The sequence below is a fragment of the Penaeus chinensis genome, chromosome 5, assembly GCF_019202785.1.
Source record: "Penaeus chinensis breed Huanghai No. 1 chromosome 5, ASM1920278v2, whole genome shotgun sequence".
Lineage (NCBI taxonomy): Eukaryota > Metazoa > Arthropoda > Malacostraca > Decapoda > Penaeidae > Penaeus > Penaeus chinensis.
The window spans coordinates 11,902,320-11,919,819 of record NC_061823.1 but is presented as its reverse complement, the minus strand read 5'-3'; the positions used below and the strand labels follow the sequence as shown (position 1 = coordinate 11,919,819).

The 17,500-nt window shown below is 39.2% G+C and overlaps 1 protein-coding gene across 3 annotated transcripts in view; it reads left to right on the top strand.

Annotated features, from left to right (window-relative positions):
- The window catches only part of LOC125025854 (innexin inx3-like), a 12,312-nt gene extending 8,836 nt beyond the window's left edge, over positions 1–3,476 (top strand). For all 3 annotated transcript variants that reach the window (XM_047614138.1, XM_047614139.1, XM_047614140.1), the window contains exons 5-7: positions 1,010–1,194; positions 1,639–1,801; positions 1,960–3,476. In XM_047614138.1, the coding sequence (XP_047470094.1) occupies positions 1,010–1,194; positions 1,639–1,801; positions 1,960–2,724 (1,113 nt within the window). In that variant the 3' untranslated portion in view covers positions 2,725–3,476. The remainder of the gene's footprint in view (positions 1–1,009; positions 1,195–1,638; positions 1,802–1,959) is intronic.
- The last annotated feature ends 14,024 nt before the right edge of the window (positions 3,477–17,500 follow it).

The following is a 17,500-nucleotide window of genomic DNA, read 5'->3' as shown; positions in this document are numbered from 1 at the left end:
AAAATCAAGGTTACAAACCTTGACTTTGCTGATGATGTTGCCATTCTATCTGAATCTCTGGAAACCCTAGTGGCAGCTCTCGATTCATTTAGCAATGAAGAGAAGCCCTTGGGGCTAGAGGCCTCCTGGACCAAGACCAAGATCCAGGATTTTAGGGGCCTACCCTGTGCAGTCGGTACATGCTTGCGGTGAAAACATCAAAGTCATAGAGAGTTTTATATACCTCGGTAGTGCAGTTCACAACTCTGGGCTGTCAGACCAGGAAGTCAGTAGACGGATTGGCCTGGCAGCAGGAGTCATGAAAACTCTTGATGAGTATTTGGAGATGCCGGGACTTGTGCAGAAGGACCAAGCTACGTGTCTTCAAGGCCCTGATACTGCCAGTTTTACTATATGGCAGTGAAACCTGGATGCTATCTTGTGCTTTGGAATCTCATCTTGATGCCTTTTGTAACAGATCCTTGTGCCGGATCATGGGGTACAGTTGGCGGGACCATGTGTCCAACTAACGGCAGCACCATGAGACCGGTACAAGACCTGTTACTTGCACAATCCGCGATCGCCAACTCAGGCTATACGGCCACTTGGCTCGATTTCCGCAGGATGACCCTGCCCCCAGGTTGTCTCTGTCGAAGATAACTCTGGGCAAGGAGGCCTGTGGGACGACCAAGGAAGTTGTGACTGATTGTGAGGAGCTAGAGATGGGCCGGGCTCCTGCCTGGCGGCTCGCCATAAGGAACCCTTGTAGATGGAAGCGTAGGGTGGATGCGGCTATTCACCCCTTCCGGTGTTAGCTCCCAAATGATGATGATGATATGTGTATATCTCTCTCTCTCTCTCTCTCATATATATATATATATATATATATATATATATATATATATATATATATATATATATGTATGTATATATATATGTATATATATGTATTGATTCATGCTTATTTTTCATCTTTCACAATTGCCAGTGAAGTATATGATCATGCCAAGGAATATGCTCTTCTTTTCAGCCCCCAAGAGAAACGGTGTATGATGGAGAAGACTGCCCGCGGCAATACTTGATGTTCTACCGGTGGATCCACTTCAGTTTCTTGGCATTGGCTGGTATTTTTTACCTTCCAAGAATGGTTGCGAAGAAGACGAGCCGCTCTCCTTTGAAGAAGTTGCTCTCTAGTCTCATTTCTATGGAGGAAAGGTTAGTTTGTTTTTCTCTTTCTCTTGCTACTTTGTATAAACAAGTGGGTTAGTGCTTATATTACTCTGTGGAATAGCTTAGATTCCCCCTCCCCCTGGTGTGTGTGTGTCTCTCTCTTCCTCTTTCTCTCTCTCTTCCTCTTTCTCTCTCTCTTTCTCTTTCTCTTTCTCTTTGTCACTCTCTTGCAGTTTAACATGGCTTCATATTAGAGAAATAAGGCCACAATAATTTTTGATTGATGTTGAACACTAACACACTCTTTTTCCCTTTCACTTTCCTTCATTCAGACATATCTTTTTCTTGTACTTGAAATATGTCTTCTTTCTTTCTCAGCAATTATTTACTCGTACCAGATGTGTAAGCCTGGTTCACTTGTTCACAGATGGTACTCTTTTAGGAAATGTTTACAATATTTATTTATTTGTTTATTTATTTGTTTTACAGATATGATGACTCTGCTTTTGAAAATGGAGTAAGCAAGATGGTCACTTACTTTGAAAACCATTTCTCAGTGCATGGCTCACTCTACACTAGACTTGTCATGTGTCATGTTATTGCAGTAGTCATAGATGTTGGTTCTTTCATCTACCTTGATTTCTTCATGCAGGTCAGCAAGATTCTCTTTCAAAAGCTTATTAATAGTTCATGGAAGGGTGGAATAGAATGAGATTTTGCTTGTATTTGTTTATTTATTACAAGAAAAAAATACAGAATGCTCAGTTCTAACTCTAAACATATATATATATTTGTTTTTTATCTTTCCAGGAAAACTTTATTGGATTGATTTACAAGTCTTATCCATTCCATCGAAATCCAAGGAATTTCTCTGATAATTTGTACCAGGTGTTTCCACCATTTGTTTTCTGTTCTATAGATGAATACAATTTAATCAACAATGCAAGAGTTGATGTATTGCATTGCCACTTACTACTTATGGAACTCTATGAGAAAGTGTTTGTAGTACTTTGGGTACTGTTGGCCTTTCTAATGGTGATTACAGTAGTTTCTTTGGTTGTGTTATTGCTTATTGTATTGCCTCCTTTCAATAGAGTTTTTCTGTTTACATTCACAACATCCAAAAGGGTTAGGAAAATAAAAAGAAAAGTACACCGCATCTTTAGTTACGGGGATTTGCATGTGATGAGTATGATGAAAAGTCACGTGAGTGAGAGACAGTTCATCACATTCCTTTCACAACTTGTTGAGAATCCTCGCTTGAAATTCAATGCAATGTTTCCAAGCGAGAAAGATGGACTGATAATAAGAAATGATATGGAGGATATCAACTCCATAACTGCACCACTTAGTCGTCACGAACCCAGTCACTACCTGCCACCAGGAACTCTGCAGCCAGACGCTGTCTTAACCCTGCCAAATGATTCTCTTCTGCCAGATCTCCATTGCCAAAATGGTAGTTGCACTCAGGGCCATACCTCCTCCACTCCAAAACCTAAATCACGATTCCTGCCTCCTTTTTTTAAAAGTGAAAAACATGCTGACCTGTATCCAATCATTGAGATCACACCATGAATTGATGATTAAGTGTAAGAAGAAGTTTGTTAAAGAATATAGGAAAGGAATTTTCTAAGTGAACTAGGCCTCATGATATGCATATTATATGATAAAGTACAAATTATGAATAGAGTGGCAAAAATCAGGTGCCTGTTGATATTAATTTCCAGGAAGTTTGACAAGCTATATTCCATACTTTGTTAATTCATATTGATTTGATATACATGTAAGGGATTTCATTTTGATGAAAGGATTTATTTCAGGTTTAATTATTTGATTTTCAGAATTCATTAGCTTACATTATTGTCCTCAGGGAAATTTGGATTCTTCTGATAATTCTTTTTGTGTTTAATAGAAATCTTATACACTTTGAGTTTGGTGAAGGACTAAATCTTATACTCCTTAATACATTTGGAGAATATCAATTTAATTTTGCTGTCATTACCCATCCTATGAGATAATAATCTAAAAATTGCATTTGTTCATATTTACTTAAATATCCCAAAAGCTTTCATACAATGAAAATAGAAGCTGTTTTGCTATATATTTTGCTTTTGTAGATTTGTTGTTTCTAAAGAATATCCTTATATAAGCCAAGAAGAGAACTTCCAGTTTGTCAGTTTTTTGCTGTTTATTCTTTCAATATGATGAAGAAATTATTTTTGTTCTTTAGATTTATGATCAGATTTCGAACTTACTTTAAAACAAAGATTTATGTACTCTTATAATAAACCCAAGGTAAATAACTAAGATAAATATAAACTTTATAAACCAGAAGACTTTTTTTATGTTCCCTTTCCATTCTTTCTTTCTTTCTATCTTTCTTTCTTTCTTTCTTTCTTTTTTATATAAATTTGTCCCTTTAACAAACCCATGAAAGCCAGTGCCCACCTCTATGTGAAATTTGTAATGATTCTTAAGGAATTCAGCATCGATTAGATATAACTTTGATCGGTAATTAATATCATATTCCAGTTTAAAAAAACAACTCAATAATGATAGAGAGTGTGAGTGTGAGTGTGAGAGTGAGAGTGAGAGTGAGAGTGAGTGTTGAGAGTGAGAGTGAGTGTTGAGAGTGAGAGTGAGTAGTAAGAGTGAGTGTGAGTGTTGAGAGTGAGAGTGAGTGTTGAGAGTGAGAGTGAGAGTGAGTGTTGAGAGTGAGTGAGTGTTGAGGGTGAGTGAGTTGAGAGTGAGAGTGAGTGTTGAAAGTGAGAGTGAGAGTGAGTGTTGAAAGTGAGAGTGAGAGTGAGAGTGAGAGTGAGAGAGAGAGTGAGAGTGAGAGTGAGTGTGAGAGTGAGAGTGAGTGTTGAGAGTGAGAGTGAGTGGTGAGAGTGAGTGTGAGTGTTGGAGTGAGAGTGAGAGTGAGTGTTGAGAGTGAGAGTAAGTGTGAGAGTGAGAGTGAGTGTTGAGAGTGAGAGTGAGTGTTGAGAGTGAGAGTGAGTGTTGAGTGTGAGTGTTGAGAGTGAGAGAGTGTGAGTGTTGAGAGTGAGAGTGAGTGTGAGTGTTGAGAGTGAGAGTGAGTGTGAGTGTTGAGAGTGAGAGTGAGTGTTGAGAGTGAGTGTGAGTGTGAGAGTGAGTGTGAGTGTTGAGAGTGGAGTGAGTGTGAGTGTTGAGAGTGAGTGTGACTAAAATTTGCACTTTGAAATCATAATACTTGTTGAAATAAAGTGAGAGAGTGATGGTTTGTGTTCACATTGTGGGTGATTCTTATTATCTCTTTACCATAATTTGTCATTATGAATATTGTTTTGTAACATCATTGCATGTACATATACAATAAGACCTCGAGGGGTTTTCAGATCTTCAAGTAGCCTGTGAACTGTCCATAAAACAGATATCCTACAAAGGGCAGGATCTTCATAGATAAAGGGTAGTCATAAAGAAATTCGAAAGTTCAAGGTTTATTTCACACAATAACCTCATACAGTACTGTGAAGAAAATCTTCACCAGAAGGAGTAAATTTATGAAGAGTGGTAATGGTATAAATCAAATTTCTCATTTGCTTGTACATCAAGAAAATGTAATATACCTAAATAAGTCAGTGATATAAACCATAATATTTTTCACCTCCATACAAAGTAAAATGTGATTTTATCTTATAATTTAGGAAATGTAAAAATTATAATAATAAGAAGATGATATAATAAAAATTGGGAACTGCATATCAACGCAGGCTTAACATAATTTTTTTTTTTTTTTTTTTTTTTTTTTTTTTTTTTTTTTTTTTTTTTTTTTTTTTTTTTTTTTTTTTTAGAATCCAAAATTGTCCCATTATAAAAACAACGGGTCAAGCTCAACAAAAATAAAGTTTTCTAGAAAGTTTTGAGCATTAACTTTTTCAGTAAAACTGGCTCAATCTAATTTCCAAATCCTATTTTGCAGGCTAATTGTATCATTAGCATAATATTTATTATTATTTATCATACCCCCACAATCCTTTGCCCTTTGTTGTCGTGGGGGGGCTTAGGAGACGGAGACTGAGACCCAATGATGGAGAACTCCTCAACCTTGGGACTCAGCCATCGACTCAACTAATTTTGCATTTTTTTTTTTTTTCCCACTTATACTTTTCGTTTCAGTTTCTTCCCCAAACCCTTCTACTATCCATCTCCCAAGGTGTGAGAGCCGTGCTGAAAGGATGAAAGGCTGACTTGTTGTCAGTCCTGAACGGCCTGAGGGAACCATGGGCACGGTATTCCCCTGCCATACCTGGCCCTTACCCCTCAAGGCGACCCTGAGGGGTGGACTGTTTTTTTTCCCCAATATACTCCAGGCTTATCATGGCCAATAATGAAGATGTAACCCCACTTTTAGGGGCCCCTTTATCAAATAGCCCCAATCCCGGCTCCCCTTTGACCACGGCTCCGAACACTGCAACAACTCCCCCATCATCAATGCATACTAGTACAGTATCAACCATAATCAACAACCAACCCCCAGGAGACATTTCTACTCTCCCAACATGCTCAACTTCAACACCTTTACTCCCACAACCTTCTTCATCAACCATCCCATCTCCCCTTATTACTACCTTACAACCTTATTGCCCACCTCCCCGTAACACTACTCCCTCCTCCACACGTCCCCGCACTTCTACTCCCCCCACCTCTACAAGAATCCTAAATATTCTATTTAGCCCAGCCAAATGGGACCGATTTTTCGTGATCCCTCCCACAGCTCCCTACTCTCAAAACACCCTCCTCTTCCAACAATGCCTCCAAAAACAAGTAGGCAAAGTCTCTTTCCGTAGCCGACGCGACCACTCCCGTCTCGTCACAGTAACAACTGAAAACGAAGCTATAGCATTAACAAAACTAACTGATCTATGTGGTAATCCCATCCCTACAGAACCTCATTCAACCCTCAGTACTTGCACTGGAACTGTCTCTATCTCCCCAACAGATTGCCCAATCCATGACAGAGAATGGTCAGATTGTGGAGAGGACTTACTCGCTTGTCTCACAGACTATGATGCAACATATGTACAATGCTACTCCATTCCTCCCAGAGGAAATCTTAAGAAATCTATCAACATTGCCAAAATTACTTTCCGTATGCATGACCTTCCCTTAAATGTTTACATAGGTGGGGAATCCCTACCTGTCCGACCATACCAACCTCCTCCTCGTCAGTGCCAAAATTGTTGGCATTTAGGACATCCTGCCAAACATTGCCGTTCCACAGCCAGATGCCCGATATGTGCCCAACCTGGCCATACTCGATCAAATTGCTCTGCACAATCACGCACATGTGCAAACTGTGGCGGCCCCCATAATGTATTTTATAGAGGCTGTCCCACCTGCAAATTTGAGTCTGAGGTAGCAACTCTCAGATTCAGACTTGGACTCACTCTACGTTAAGCCAGACAGGAAGCACGTCGACAAGGCTTTTATCTTACCCCCTACTCCAGTAATGTCGCTCACTCTGCCAATTCCCATACCTCCCAAGCTCCTACACCCTCTCCTAAACCCAACCCCCCTCCATCTAAATTCCCTTCTTCTACCTCCTACCTTCCCCAGTCAAACTCTTTTGCCATCCTTAACCCAGACACTCCAATCTCTACCCAATCAAATTCTTTTGCTACCCTAAATCCAGACACCCCAATCTCTACTACAGCCCCAACACCTTCCCCTCTCCCTCCCCGCACTACCCGCAGCAGACAGAATAAACGTTCCACCCCCTCTTCACAATCACCTCCACCTTCCTTTGCCCCTATTTATCAGACACCAGACTTATCTTCCCCCCCTCACAAGAAAACCTTTATCTCACAAAACTCTACAACCAACCCCATTACAGAAACTCTTGAAGATATCCAGAACTACATAATAGAATCCCAAACTGATACTCAGCCACCTTCAAATTCTACAATTCCCAAAGTGACTGCCGATATCCATCCTCCTCTTACTCATATTCTCCCTACACCCAATCCTCCTACCCCATCCCCCCCCCCCCCGACTCCACCCCTACCTGTATTAACCCTCCCACCATCCCCTCTATCCCTTCCACTCCCTCCTGGATACACACGTGAATCCCTCATGTCACAAATACCCTCTTCCCCAGACCCTCTACCTCCCGATACCCCTCCTGATACAACACCACCTCCCCAACCTCATTCTTTATCCCACCCTCTAGCACCTTCCCCTTCAAATTCTCCAACAAGCACTGCAATCTTTGCCACTAAATCAACGAATGTATAACAATCCTTCATTGGAACATTCGCGGTTTCCGCTCTCACAGACCTGACCTCCGACATATCCTCTCCTCTTATAACCCATCCATTATATGCCTCCAAGAAACTTTTCTTACACAATCTCCAATACCAATCCCCAATTACCATTTTGTTTCTTCCCCACACTCCCTTTATGTCTCGTCTATACTTATCAACCAAAAAACACCTTATGTCATACCTCCCTTTCAAACCACTGTCCCTTGTACAGTTATTCGTGTCTTTCTTCGCCGCTGGATCACAGTGATTTCAGTCTACTTCTCCCCTTCCCAACCCATTAACTTTGTTGCTTTTGAAAACCTAATTTCCCAACTTCAATCACCTTTCCTCATAGTAGGTGATTTTACCTGCCGCCACACTCTTTGGGGTGATTCTATCACCAACACCCGTGGCCGAGCTCTAGAGCGCTTCCTATCCACTGCTGATCTTATTATTCTAAATACAGATCGCCCCACATACTTTGATACACGCACGCAGTCTTTTTCATGCATTGATTTCTCTCTATGCTCCCCTTCTCTTCATTTAGATTTCCACTGGTCAGTTCTAGACCACTTTCCCTATAGCGACCACTTTCCAATTCTCCTTTCTCCAACTTCATATGTACCACTTCCCAACTCCCCTGACTGGCATACTTTCACTTCACTCTTTACTATTCATACCCCTCCATCATCCCCACAAACCGTATCAGAAATGATACAATTTTTCATAACTACAGTCCTAAGAGCTGCCCATACAGCTATCCCTCGAACCTCAAGACCCTATACCTCCAAATGTGTTCCATGGTTGAATTCTGATTGCACTAAAGCACTCCGTGTAAAACGTGCAGCCTGGAACAGTTACCGCTACAAACGAGGTACCCCTCATCAACTATCAGCTCTTATCTCCTTTAAAAGAGCATTTGCCTGTTTTTGTCGTACAATCCGAAATAGTTAAACCAATAGCTGGCGAAATTATGTTTCCTCAATTACATCCTCTACATCTATCTCAAATGTTTGGCGCCGGATACATAAACTATCAGTCAAACATCCCCCCCATCCAGCCCCCGTCCTCCATATTCGAGATACCCTCATCTCTGGTCCTCCCGAAGTCGCTTATGAACTGGGTGACTATTTCAGCCAGGTCAGTAGTGGCTCTCACCTTTCTCCACACTTCTCTTCTATTAAAACCATCAGGGAACGTACCCCCATTATCTTCACCCTATCCTCTGCTGAGTCCTATAATGCTCCCTTTTCTTCCATTGAACTCAATGCTGCCTTACAAGCGTGCCGCAACACTCATGAAGGCCCTGACGGTATTCACTACCGTATGCTCCGACAACTCCCATCTTCCTCATTATCCTTCCTATTAACAACTTGCAACCACATATGGACATCAGGAAATTTTCCTTCTCATTGGCGAGAAGCTCTTATCCTCCCTTTCCTAAAACCAAATAAATCGGGTACCCTCCCTCAAGACTATCGCCCCATCGCACTAACTAGCTGCTTATGCAAACTACTAGAGCGAATGGTTAACTTCCGCTTAATATGGTATCTTGAATCCCACAATCTTATCTCACCTTCCAAGTTTGGTTTTCGCCGTGCCCGAAGCACAGCTGACCCCCTTGCTCATTTTGAGACATATATTACATCCGCATTTGCACGCCATGAATCCGTACTAGCTATGTTTTTTGACCTAGAAAAAGCATATGATACGACATGGAGGTACCATATTCTCCAACAATTGTCCTCTCTAGGCATATGTGGAAATATGGGTGTCTTCATAAAGTCTTTCCTCTCCCAACGCACTTTCCAGGTCAAAATTGCCTCTGCCACATCATCTTTCTTTCCTCAAATTGAAGGTGTCCCACAAGGCAGTGTGCTTAGTACCACCTTATTCCTTCTTGCTGTAAATGACATTGCCTCAGTTCTACCACCAGGGGCCCGGTCATCACTCTATGTTGATGATTTAACCATCTATGCCTCTGGCACATCCATACCAAATCTCTACCAATTTCTTCAATCTGCAATATCATCAGTTTCCTCCTGGGCCACAAACCATGGCTTCCGCTTTTCTACCTCCAAATCTTTCTCCATTCTTTTCTCTCGCACACGTGTAGGTCCTCTACCTATACTCTTCTTATATGACACTCCACTTCAACACCATTCCTCTGGTAAATTCTTAGGCGTCATTTTTGACTCCAAATTATCCTGGCGAGACCATATTCTTTACATCAAAGAAAAAGCTCGTCGCCGTCTCCGAATTTTACAAACCCTATCCCATTTATCCTGGGGATCAGATCGAAAAACTCTCCTTCATCTTCATGTCACCTTAATCCTCTCCACTCTATATTATGAATGCCATATCTACTCCTCTGCCTCAACTTCTCTCCTTGCTCACCTTGATACAATCCACCACTGTGGTCTTCGCTTAGCCCTAGGTGCCTTCCGCTCCTCTCCAGAGCCTGTACACTGAATCAGGCATACCATCTCTCTCTCGACGCCGTGCTCTCCTGTCTCTCCGATGTTATGCTCGATTCCACCAACTTCCCCTCACTAAACTAACTATCCCACGATCCCTACTTCCTACCTTTGCTTCTTCTCCACGTTTACCTACTCCTTTCTCCACTCGCATGGATAATCTCTTCTCCCATTCCCCTTTTCCCCATCTCCGACTCCTCCCGTTCTCTGTCCATTCAGTCCCTCCATGGCTTATACCTTGCCCCCATATTTGCTCCTCTGTCTACCCTGACCCACCAAAATCAAATATTCCTCCTACTGCCCTTCTCACCCATTTCCTTGACCATGCCTCCACTCATTCCTCCAGTATTCCCGTCTACACTGACGGCTCCAAAACCACCTCCAGTGCTGGTTTTGCAGTAATCTTCCCAACTCGTACTTTCAAATACCCCCTCCCACCTGAATCCAGTGTTCTTACTACAGAACTGTATGCTCTCCTTTTTGCCTTAAAACACATACACTCACTACCCTCTTCCTCTTATACAATTTTTATTGACTCCCGTAACTCATTAACTCTCATAAAGTCAATACACACGACCAACCCCCTTGTTCGTAAGATCCAGAACTGGTTGTTCTACCTGTCCACACGTCATAAAACAATCAAATTTTGCTGGGTACCCAGCCATGTTGGAATCCCCGGCAATGAACAAGCAGATACTCTAGCACGCTACGCTGCTATGTCCACATCAAACCAACCACGTTTCTCACATATCCCAGCCACGGATTATTACCCACACTTTAAGACCTTATATAATCGATGGCAATCTTTTTGGTCAAGTCTACACATTAATAAATTACATACTGTGAAACTGTCAATCTCCTCCTGGTCAGCTCCATTCCATCGGAACAGACGTTGGGAGACGGCCCTCGCCCGCTTACGCATTGGCCACACCCGTCTAACACACTCCTATCTAATGTCACAATCCGATCCACCCCTATGTCCCTTATGTAATGTTCCTCTTTCAGTCCCACATATTCTATTGTCATGCCCACGTTTTGAAGCAGCCCGTACCTCTACTTTCTCCCACCTATCCTCCCTACATAGACATCCAAACTTATCAGACATCCTTACAGAATCTCACACTTTCTGCTTTGACAACCTGTTTTCCTTCCTCAAACGCATATGTATCCTTCACTTAATCTAATCCTTTACATTACCTCATCCTACCCTAACCCATTCACTCACCAATTTTAACCCAGCTTTAACAACTAATCACCAACCCAACCATCCTTCACTAACATTAACTACATGACCTTAGATGTCTAGCACATTTATTTTGCCTTTAACCATTAACCATTAACCATTATTTATCATGAATATAAACATTTTATCTGGGATATTTTCAGGAACAAGAAATTGCATTTATTTTTTCTATGGTTCACATCTCAAAGATCTTGTTTCCTCAAGCAGCTGACTCTGCATGCACCCTGAAATGTTCGGTATGACACTGGGGGCTCCTGCTGTGACTCAGCTGAAATGTTACTTGATGTTGAAATAATACTTGCATCAACATTCATCCTTCACGGAGGCATTTCTTTAAACTGCTGTGCATTTTCTAGAAAAGAACCACCTATTGGGAAACGGTAATTTCAATACATCTATAATAATTAATTCATGAAAACTCCTCCTAAATAACAGGCTATTCATAAGTAAGGACTGTTTTATGTTGTTTAGTGTCCGAAAATACGAGGAGAGCGTTTGTTGAAGTTAAGGCCAAAGAACCATAATGCTCAGAGGCAACTACAATTGCTCTGCACACACATATACCATGTGGTGAGCAGATCATTAAAAAATCATAGTTTACATTTTTATCCTACATTAGATGGAATACAAATTGTAGGTTTGCATAGAAAATGAACATGAAATTTGCTCTGACCACATCCAACTATATGATGAATATAAATCTAGTTTTTAGACACTATCATCATTGATAAAAAAAAATCCCACAATATTCTAGAACTTTATGGAATGTTGCCAACATCTATCTCAATGGATCTGCATCTTTGGAGGAGGTGAACTTACAGGAAAGTGAGTATATTCGGGGTTTTGAACTTATCAAATACACATGATATTATTTATGCGTTGCCATCATTTTAAATTCAGGTGTTAATGCGCTTTCTCTTTTCTTTTGTAGCAGTTTTCGAGAGAGGGGTTACCGAAGCCCATAACACACACACAACACACAAACACACACTATATATATATATATATATATATATATATATATATATATATATATATGTGTGTGTGTGTGTGTGTGTGTGTGTGTGTGTGTGTGTGTGTGTGTGTGCATGCACATTTCTGTATAAATGTATCGAATACAATTTTACCTCCTGCACTCGGACACTTTAACATCATTCATTAGCTAAATATTTTTTTTTACTTCATCCACCTGTTCTAAATATATTCATGAAGTCACTCTTCATATAGCCTATATTTTAGTCATGTTTCATTTAGGATGATTTTTGTTACAGAAAAAAGGACATGAAGTTGGACATCGTTAAATTAACTATCGATGTTTCTGTGGCAGAATACCCACGTGATATGAATACCTATATCTTTAGTAAATGGAGGCATCGCGTAATCCTGATGCAGATGGATTACTGTGCGGAATCATTAAATAACCATCACCGTTTTAGGTGATAATTATTATAATTATATAAATATAATCCTGACTAGCATCAATATTCAGCAGCAAGGAGTCTTTCAGTAGCCCCTAGTGACCGATCCTGATTTCCCCCATCCTTGAATTGGCGGAAAAATGCGTTTTTCTTTCCAATACTACTAATATTGACATTGTTATCGTTCTTATTGATATTATGATGATTAAATTGTTATTAAAATATTAATAACATCAAAAACAGTAAAATAATTGAAGTAGAGCCATTTATATGTAAAGACAATAAATAAACTTCTTATTACAGTGGACATAAAATTGTAGTCTTGCCACCCGCTAAGACTGGGTTAACACAATTACTTCTGTAGTGAGGCTAGTCGCCCACGCGCTCCCTTGGTCGGGCAATATGTGCCTTCCCGTCACAGCATTCTCCCACCTGCCTGATTTTCTTGTCTTTTGTTGTTGTTGTTTTAGCTTGCCCGTTTTTGGTGCACTTTCTTCGGTACTCGTTTAACTTTGGTTAGCTAACCATTTTACTTTTTAAATGCATTTTTTTTCTTTTTTTCTTGTTTTGGTAGATTACGGGTTTCGCTAGAAGCCACCCGTAAGTGGAATTTTAGTTTCGGTAAGTGGCACCCCATCTTGAAGAGAGGGGATGTGTCTGGGTACGACGTTTCCCCGCAGTCGAAGCAGCTGGCATTATGGTCACCCTCTTCGCGTGAACCGGAGGCAATATGGTTGCCGACTTTGCGTGGATCAGTCGCATTATGGTCGCTTTCTTGCTTGAATCGGTGGCGGCAGCGGGCGCCTCAGTGGTTGGTGCCTTCTTGAGGAGAGGTGTTTCTGCTTCGGCTGCCGGGGAAGGTGTTTTAAATGCAGTTCTTTGTCGACAAGCCTAGTTTTAATTATCTATTAGTTTCCTTGTTCTAAATAAGTCATATAAATGAATTAAATTGCTTTTTTTTTTTTTTTTTTTAAAGTACGTTTTCATTTTACTATTATCTTTGCTTTGGTTTTGAATTCATTTTTAAAGTAATTCTTAAAGGTGGTTTTTATACTTCATTGTGTTGCCATCTACTTGTAAATACAATAAATAAACTTGTATTACATTGGGCATGGCATACGTGGTGATTTGGTTAATTTTGCCATGAAAGACAAATTTGGAACTCTTTCATGGTAATGGATCTCAAGGGTGGACATCATAAAAGTATTTATATTTCCAATTTGCTTATTTCATTTGCCTGTGGAAATATTTCGTATATTCACAGGCCTAATTGGTTTGCAAATGCATGTCATTATCCACATGCAACCATTTTCAACTGATTGCTCGAGATTTCACCTGCTCTCTTATTTTTTTCACAAATTTTCGCAATGAAAAGTTGGGTTACCTTAATTTTTTTTTTTTTTTTTCTCCTTTATTCAAAATATATTTTTCACATCCTGTATAGCCCATAATCCGCATTATTTTGCCTTTCCTGTAGTCACTATGAAAATCAGTAAGGAAAGTTCCTTTCCCCAATCTTGGTGTGAATTTTTTAATAGTATTTGATATAGGATCAAGCGCCTTTTCGTGCAATTTTTAACTTTTTCCCTCTCTTACTCACCTCAATCATTTCAGTTGCGAAAAAGTAATAATGCATAATATGAACCTGCGTTTCTGTAATTTATATACCAATTTTCACAGATTTTCTACAAATTTTCTACCTCTCGTTCCATTATGCATTGTTTGATGAGATGCAAAAATGAAAGCCTGATTTGGAATAAATAAATAAATAAAATATTGGGCCAATTATTTTAGACCCAAGAATACCGAGGATGGAATTTTCTATCTAAGATTTCTTGGCAGTTTCTTTGTAATATATAATTTTTTTTTTTACCAAACCGTTAGTACGCTTAATTATATATGTATACACTGGTTTCTATAACGCAAAGTATATGCAGCACTGATTGGTGGGATTTAAATATTCCGTGAAACTGCAGGATTCAGCACTGACTAATTCATAAGACAACTGCTAGCTTTGCTGCAATGTATGTAATGAGACACAGCTGTGGATCACCCATTATATATCACATGAGTTATGAGAAAAGATATATGATATATTTTTTTATGAAAACCCGACTTGCAATTTAGTCTAAGGATGTTTCAATATATTTCCACGTAAACACGAATGTTGATCTGGAGACGAGTGCCTAAGCTCTTACCTCACTCCCCTTTGAGCTGAGTCTGTGCGCACTTCTGGTCGGACTCGCACTAAGGGCACACTTCCAGTCGGCTGCTCTTGCGACAAGACACATCTCAGAGGCTCATTTCGGAGGCGTTGATACTGTGATTGCAGGATGAGGTAACTTGCTTTGCGAAATATCTGCTCACTTTGGTCTCCACTTCAGTGGAGGAAGTAAGGGGAAAAGCCTAAGTTCCGAAATATTTTGAACACAAGATCTGAACGAAACCTATATATATATATATATATATATATATATATATATATATATATATATATACATATATGTATGTATATATATGTATATATATGTATACATGTATATATATATATATATATATAGAGAGAGAGAGAGAGAGAGAGAGAGAAAGAGAGAGAGACAGATACATAGTTAAACGTGTATATGAAGATGTGTGTGAATATGTGTTTGTAAGAAAAGAAATATATATATATATATATATATATATGTTTGTATATGCACACATGTATACATACACCACACATATATATATATATATATATATATATATATATATATATATTGAGAGAGAGAGAGAGAAACAGAGAAACAGAGAAACAGAGAGAGTTAACATAATCTTTCAGATTTTGATTCACATAAAAGGTGTTTCAACAGGTTACAGTAATGTTCGCATAAAGAGCAAACATGTTTGAGGATGTATCAAAGGAAAGTGGTGTCGGAGAGGCTACAAAAAAGGCCTATATTTGGAACACTTCTTAGATATTACAAACACTTTTTGTTGCTTCAAACACTTAGATATTTCGGACACATTTGTTAGATGCTTTGAACACTCGATGCCTGCACGCCATCAGCCTTTTAATGATTCAGATTTTTGTTCGAAGTAAATGTTTTCAGAAGCTATTTGTCTGTTTAAAGCTCGTTTCTTTCTAAGCACTTGCTCCGCAATCCTGAAAATAAAATGCTTTGAACATCCTGAATATAAATGTTTGAACGTTTCCTCACTGATTTATTCACGGCGCGGCAGCTTTCAACGTTGAACTTAAAAAAAAAAAAAAAAACACATTTCATGTGACTGGAACTTTCACGAACCTTTCTCTCTTCTAGTTTCTGAATGAGATTCCTCATTAAGTGAATATTGCATTGTTTGTTTGCTTGTTTTTACTAGGCTACTTGACTTGCACTGACAGAATCTTTTTTTTTTATTTTTTTTTTTTTTAATTCTGATGGTGGATGTATATCTCCTTCTTTTGAATAATGATTCACTTTTTCTTATGTTTATATCACTTATTTATTGATTGATTTTCCTTCTTTCATAGTTTTTTTATGTTTAAACATATATCTTTATATTATCTGTAATCACACGTTTGCTACTTTTAATTATTTGTCTCTAGTAATTTCTGTTGTCCACATGCTGAGCTTATTTTTCTGTAATCACAATTAAATTGTCTTTAAATTAGTCATGGCTCCTAATTTACTAAAAAGATGCCTAAAACCTCTTCCGTAATTCTCCCTGTTTGAAACGTTTGTGGGCTTCTCGGTCAACGAAGAGCTCTTAGAGTAGAAAACGTTGCAGTACGAGATGTTTTGCAAAATTCCTTCCAATTTCCACAAAGGATGAATCCAGTAGAAACAGCTAGTCTTGTCAGTTCCAGTTTTGTTTTACTTGTGAATATACAGCTGCCACGTGGATATTATGGGGAATATCTGTGCACGTAAAACAATAGGTTCTTCATCTTTTTTTCAGACTGCAACTTCATCAAGTTGTGTACACTGTATTTAGATGTCCAGTATATATGTTATTCAATAATTTGCTGCTTATGTGTTTTCCCACAATGTTATTGCTTCAGAATATTGCAAGTTATTTATAATAAGAAAACGCCCTTTTCCTTTATCTTTTCCCTCATTGGATAGCCTTTTGATCTTCCTGCCACTTGCGTTGGGAACCATTATTATAAAGAATCAATTAAAGTCTGTTGCTAATACAGATGAAGTTAGGTTTATGTGGAACATGGTTATTTCATAAACACTATTTTCTGGGGCTATGATTCTGTGCATATAAACTGAATTTTATATCATGTACAATAGTAAAACGAATTATAAATTTCATATGAAGTGGGAAATAAGCATCAGCGTGTTTTACAATAACTTCGTAAAATTCATTGAAGTGTTAAATTTAACAGGGTTCAGTTGCTGTTGTGCGTCCTCGGTGCTGTAGGCGCACTGGGATTCTCTGATGAGTATAACATATGGGCAGCTGACTTGGTGAGTACCCTTAAGTTTCAGTATTTACAGACTAAATAAAGATTATCTGTAAATGTCTAGATTGAAGTTCGATTTTTTATTATTTACATCGAAAATTTAACTGTGTAGAAAAATGCATTATCAGTGCATCTGCTTCCCTAGACATGCCTACACGTTGCCGTAAAGTGAGGCTGGATGTAATCAAGGTATAAAGATGGCGGCCGCAGGCAAGCTATAGGCTCAAACTCCGATATATCTCAGACGATGATTTTTTACGGATTATGGAAAAGTCAACCAATATATCCGTAGGGTTAAGTAACACGTATCGCAAGCCATATTTTGTATTCATCATATTTTGTACGTTACACGCGGAACCAATGGCAGAGCAAACCGCTTGCTTCGCTTGTCTAGCAGATAAAGCCGCTTCATGTAGCGGAGTCGATAAACAAAGGTGCTCTGTTAAGCGTTTTTCCTTGGTGTACGGAAAAAGGTATTCAAAAAAAAAAAAAAA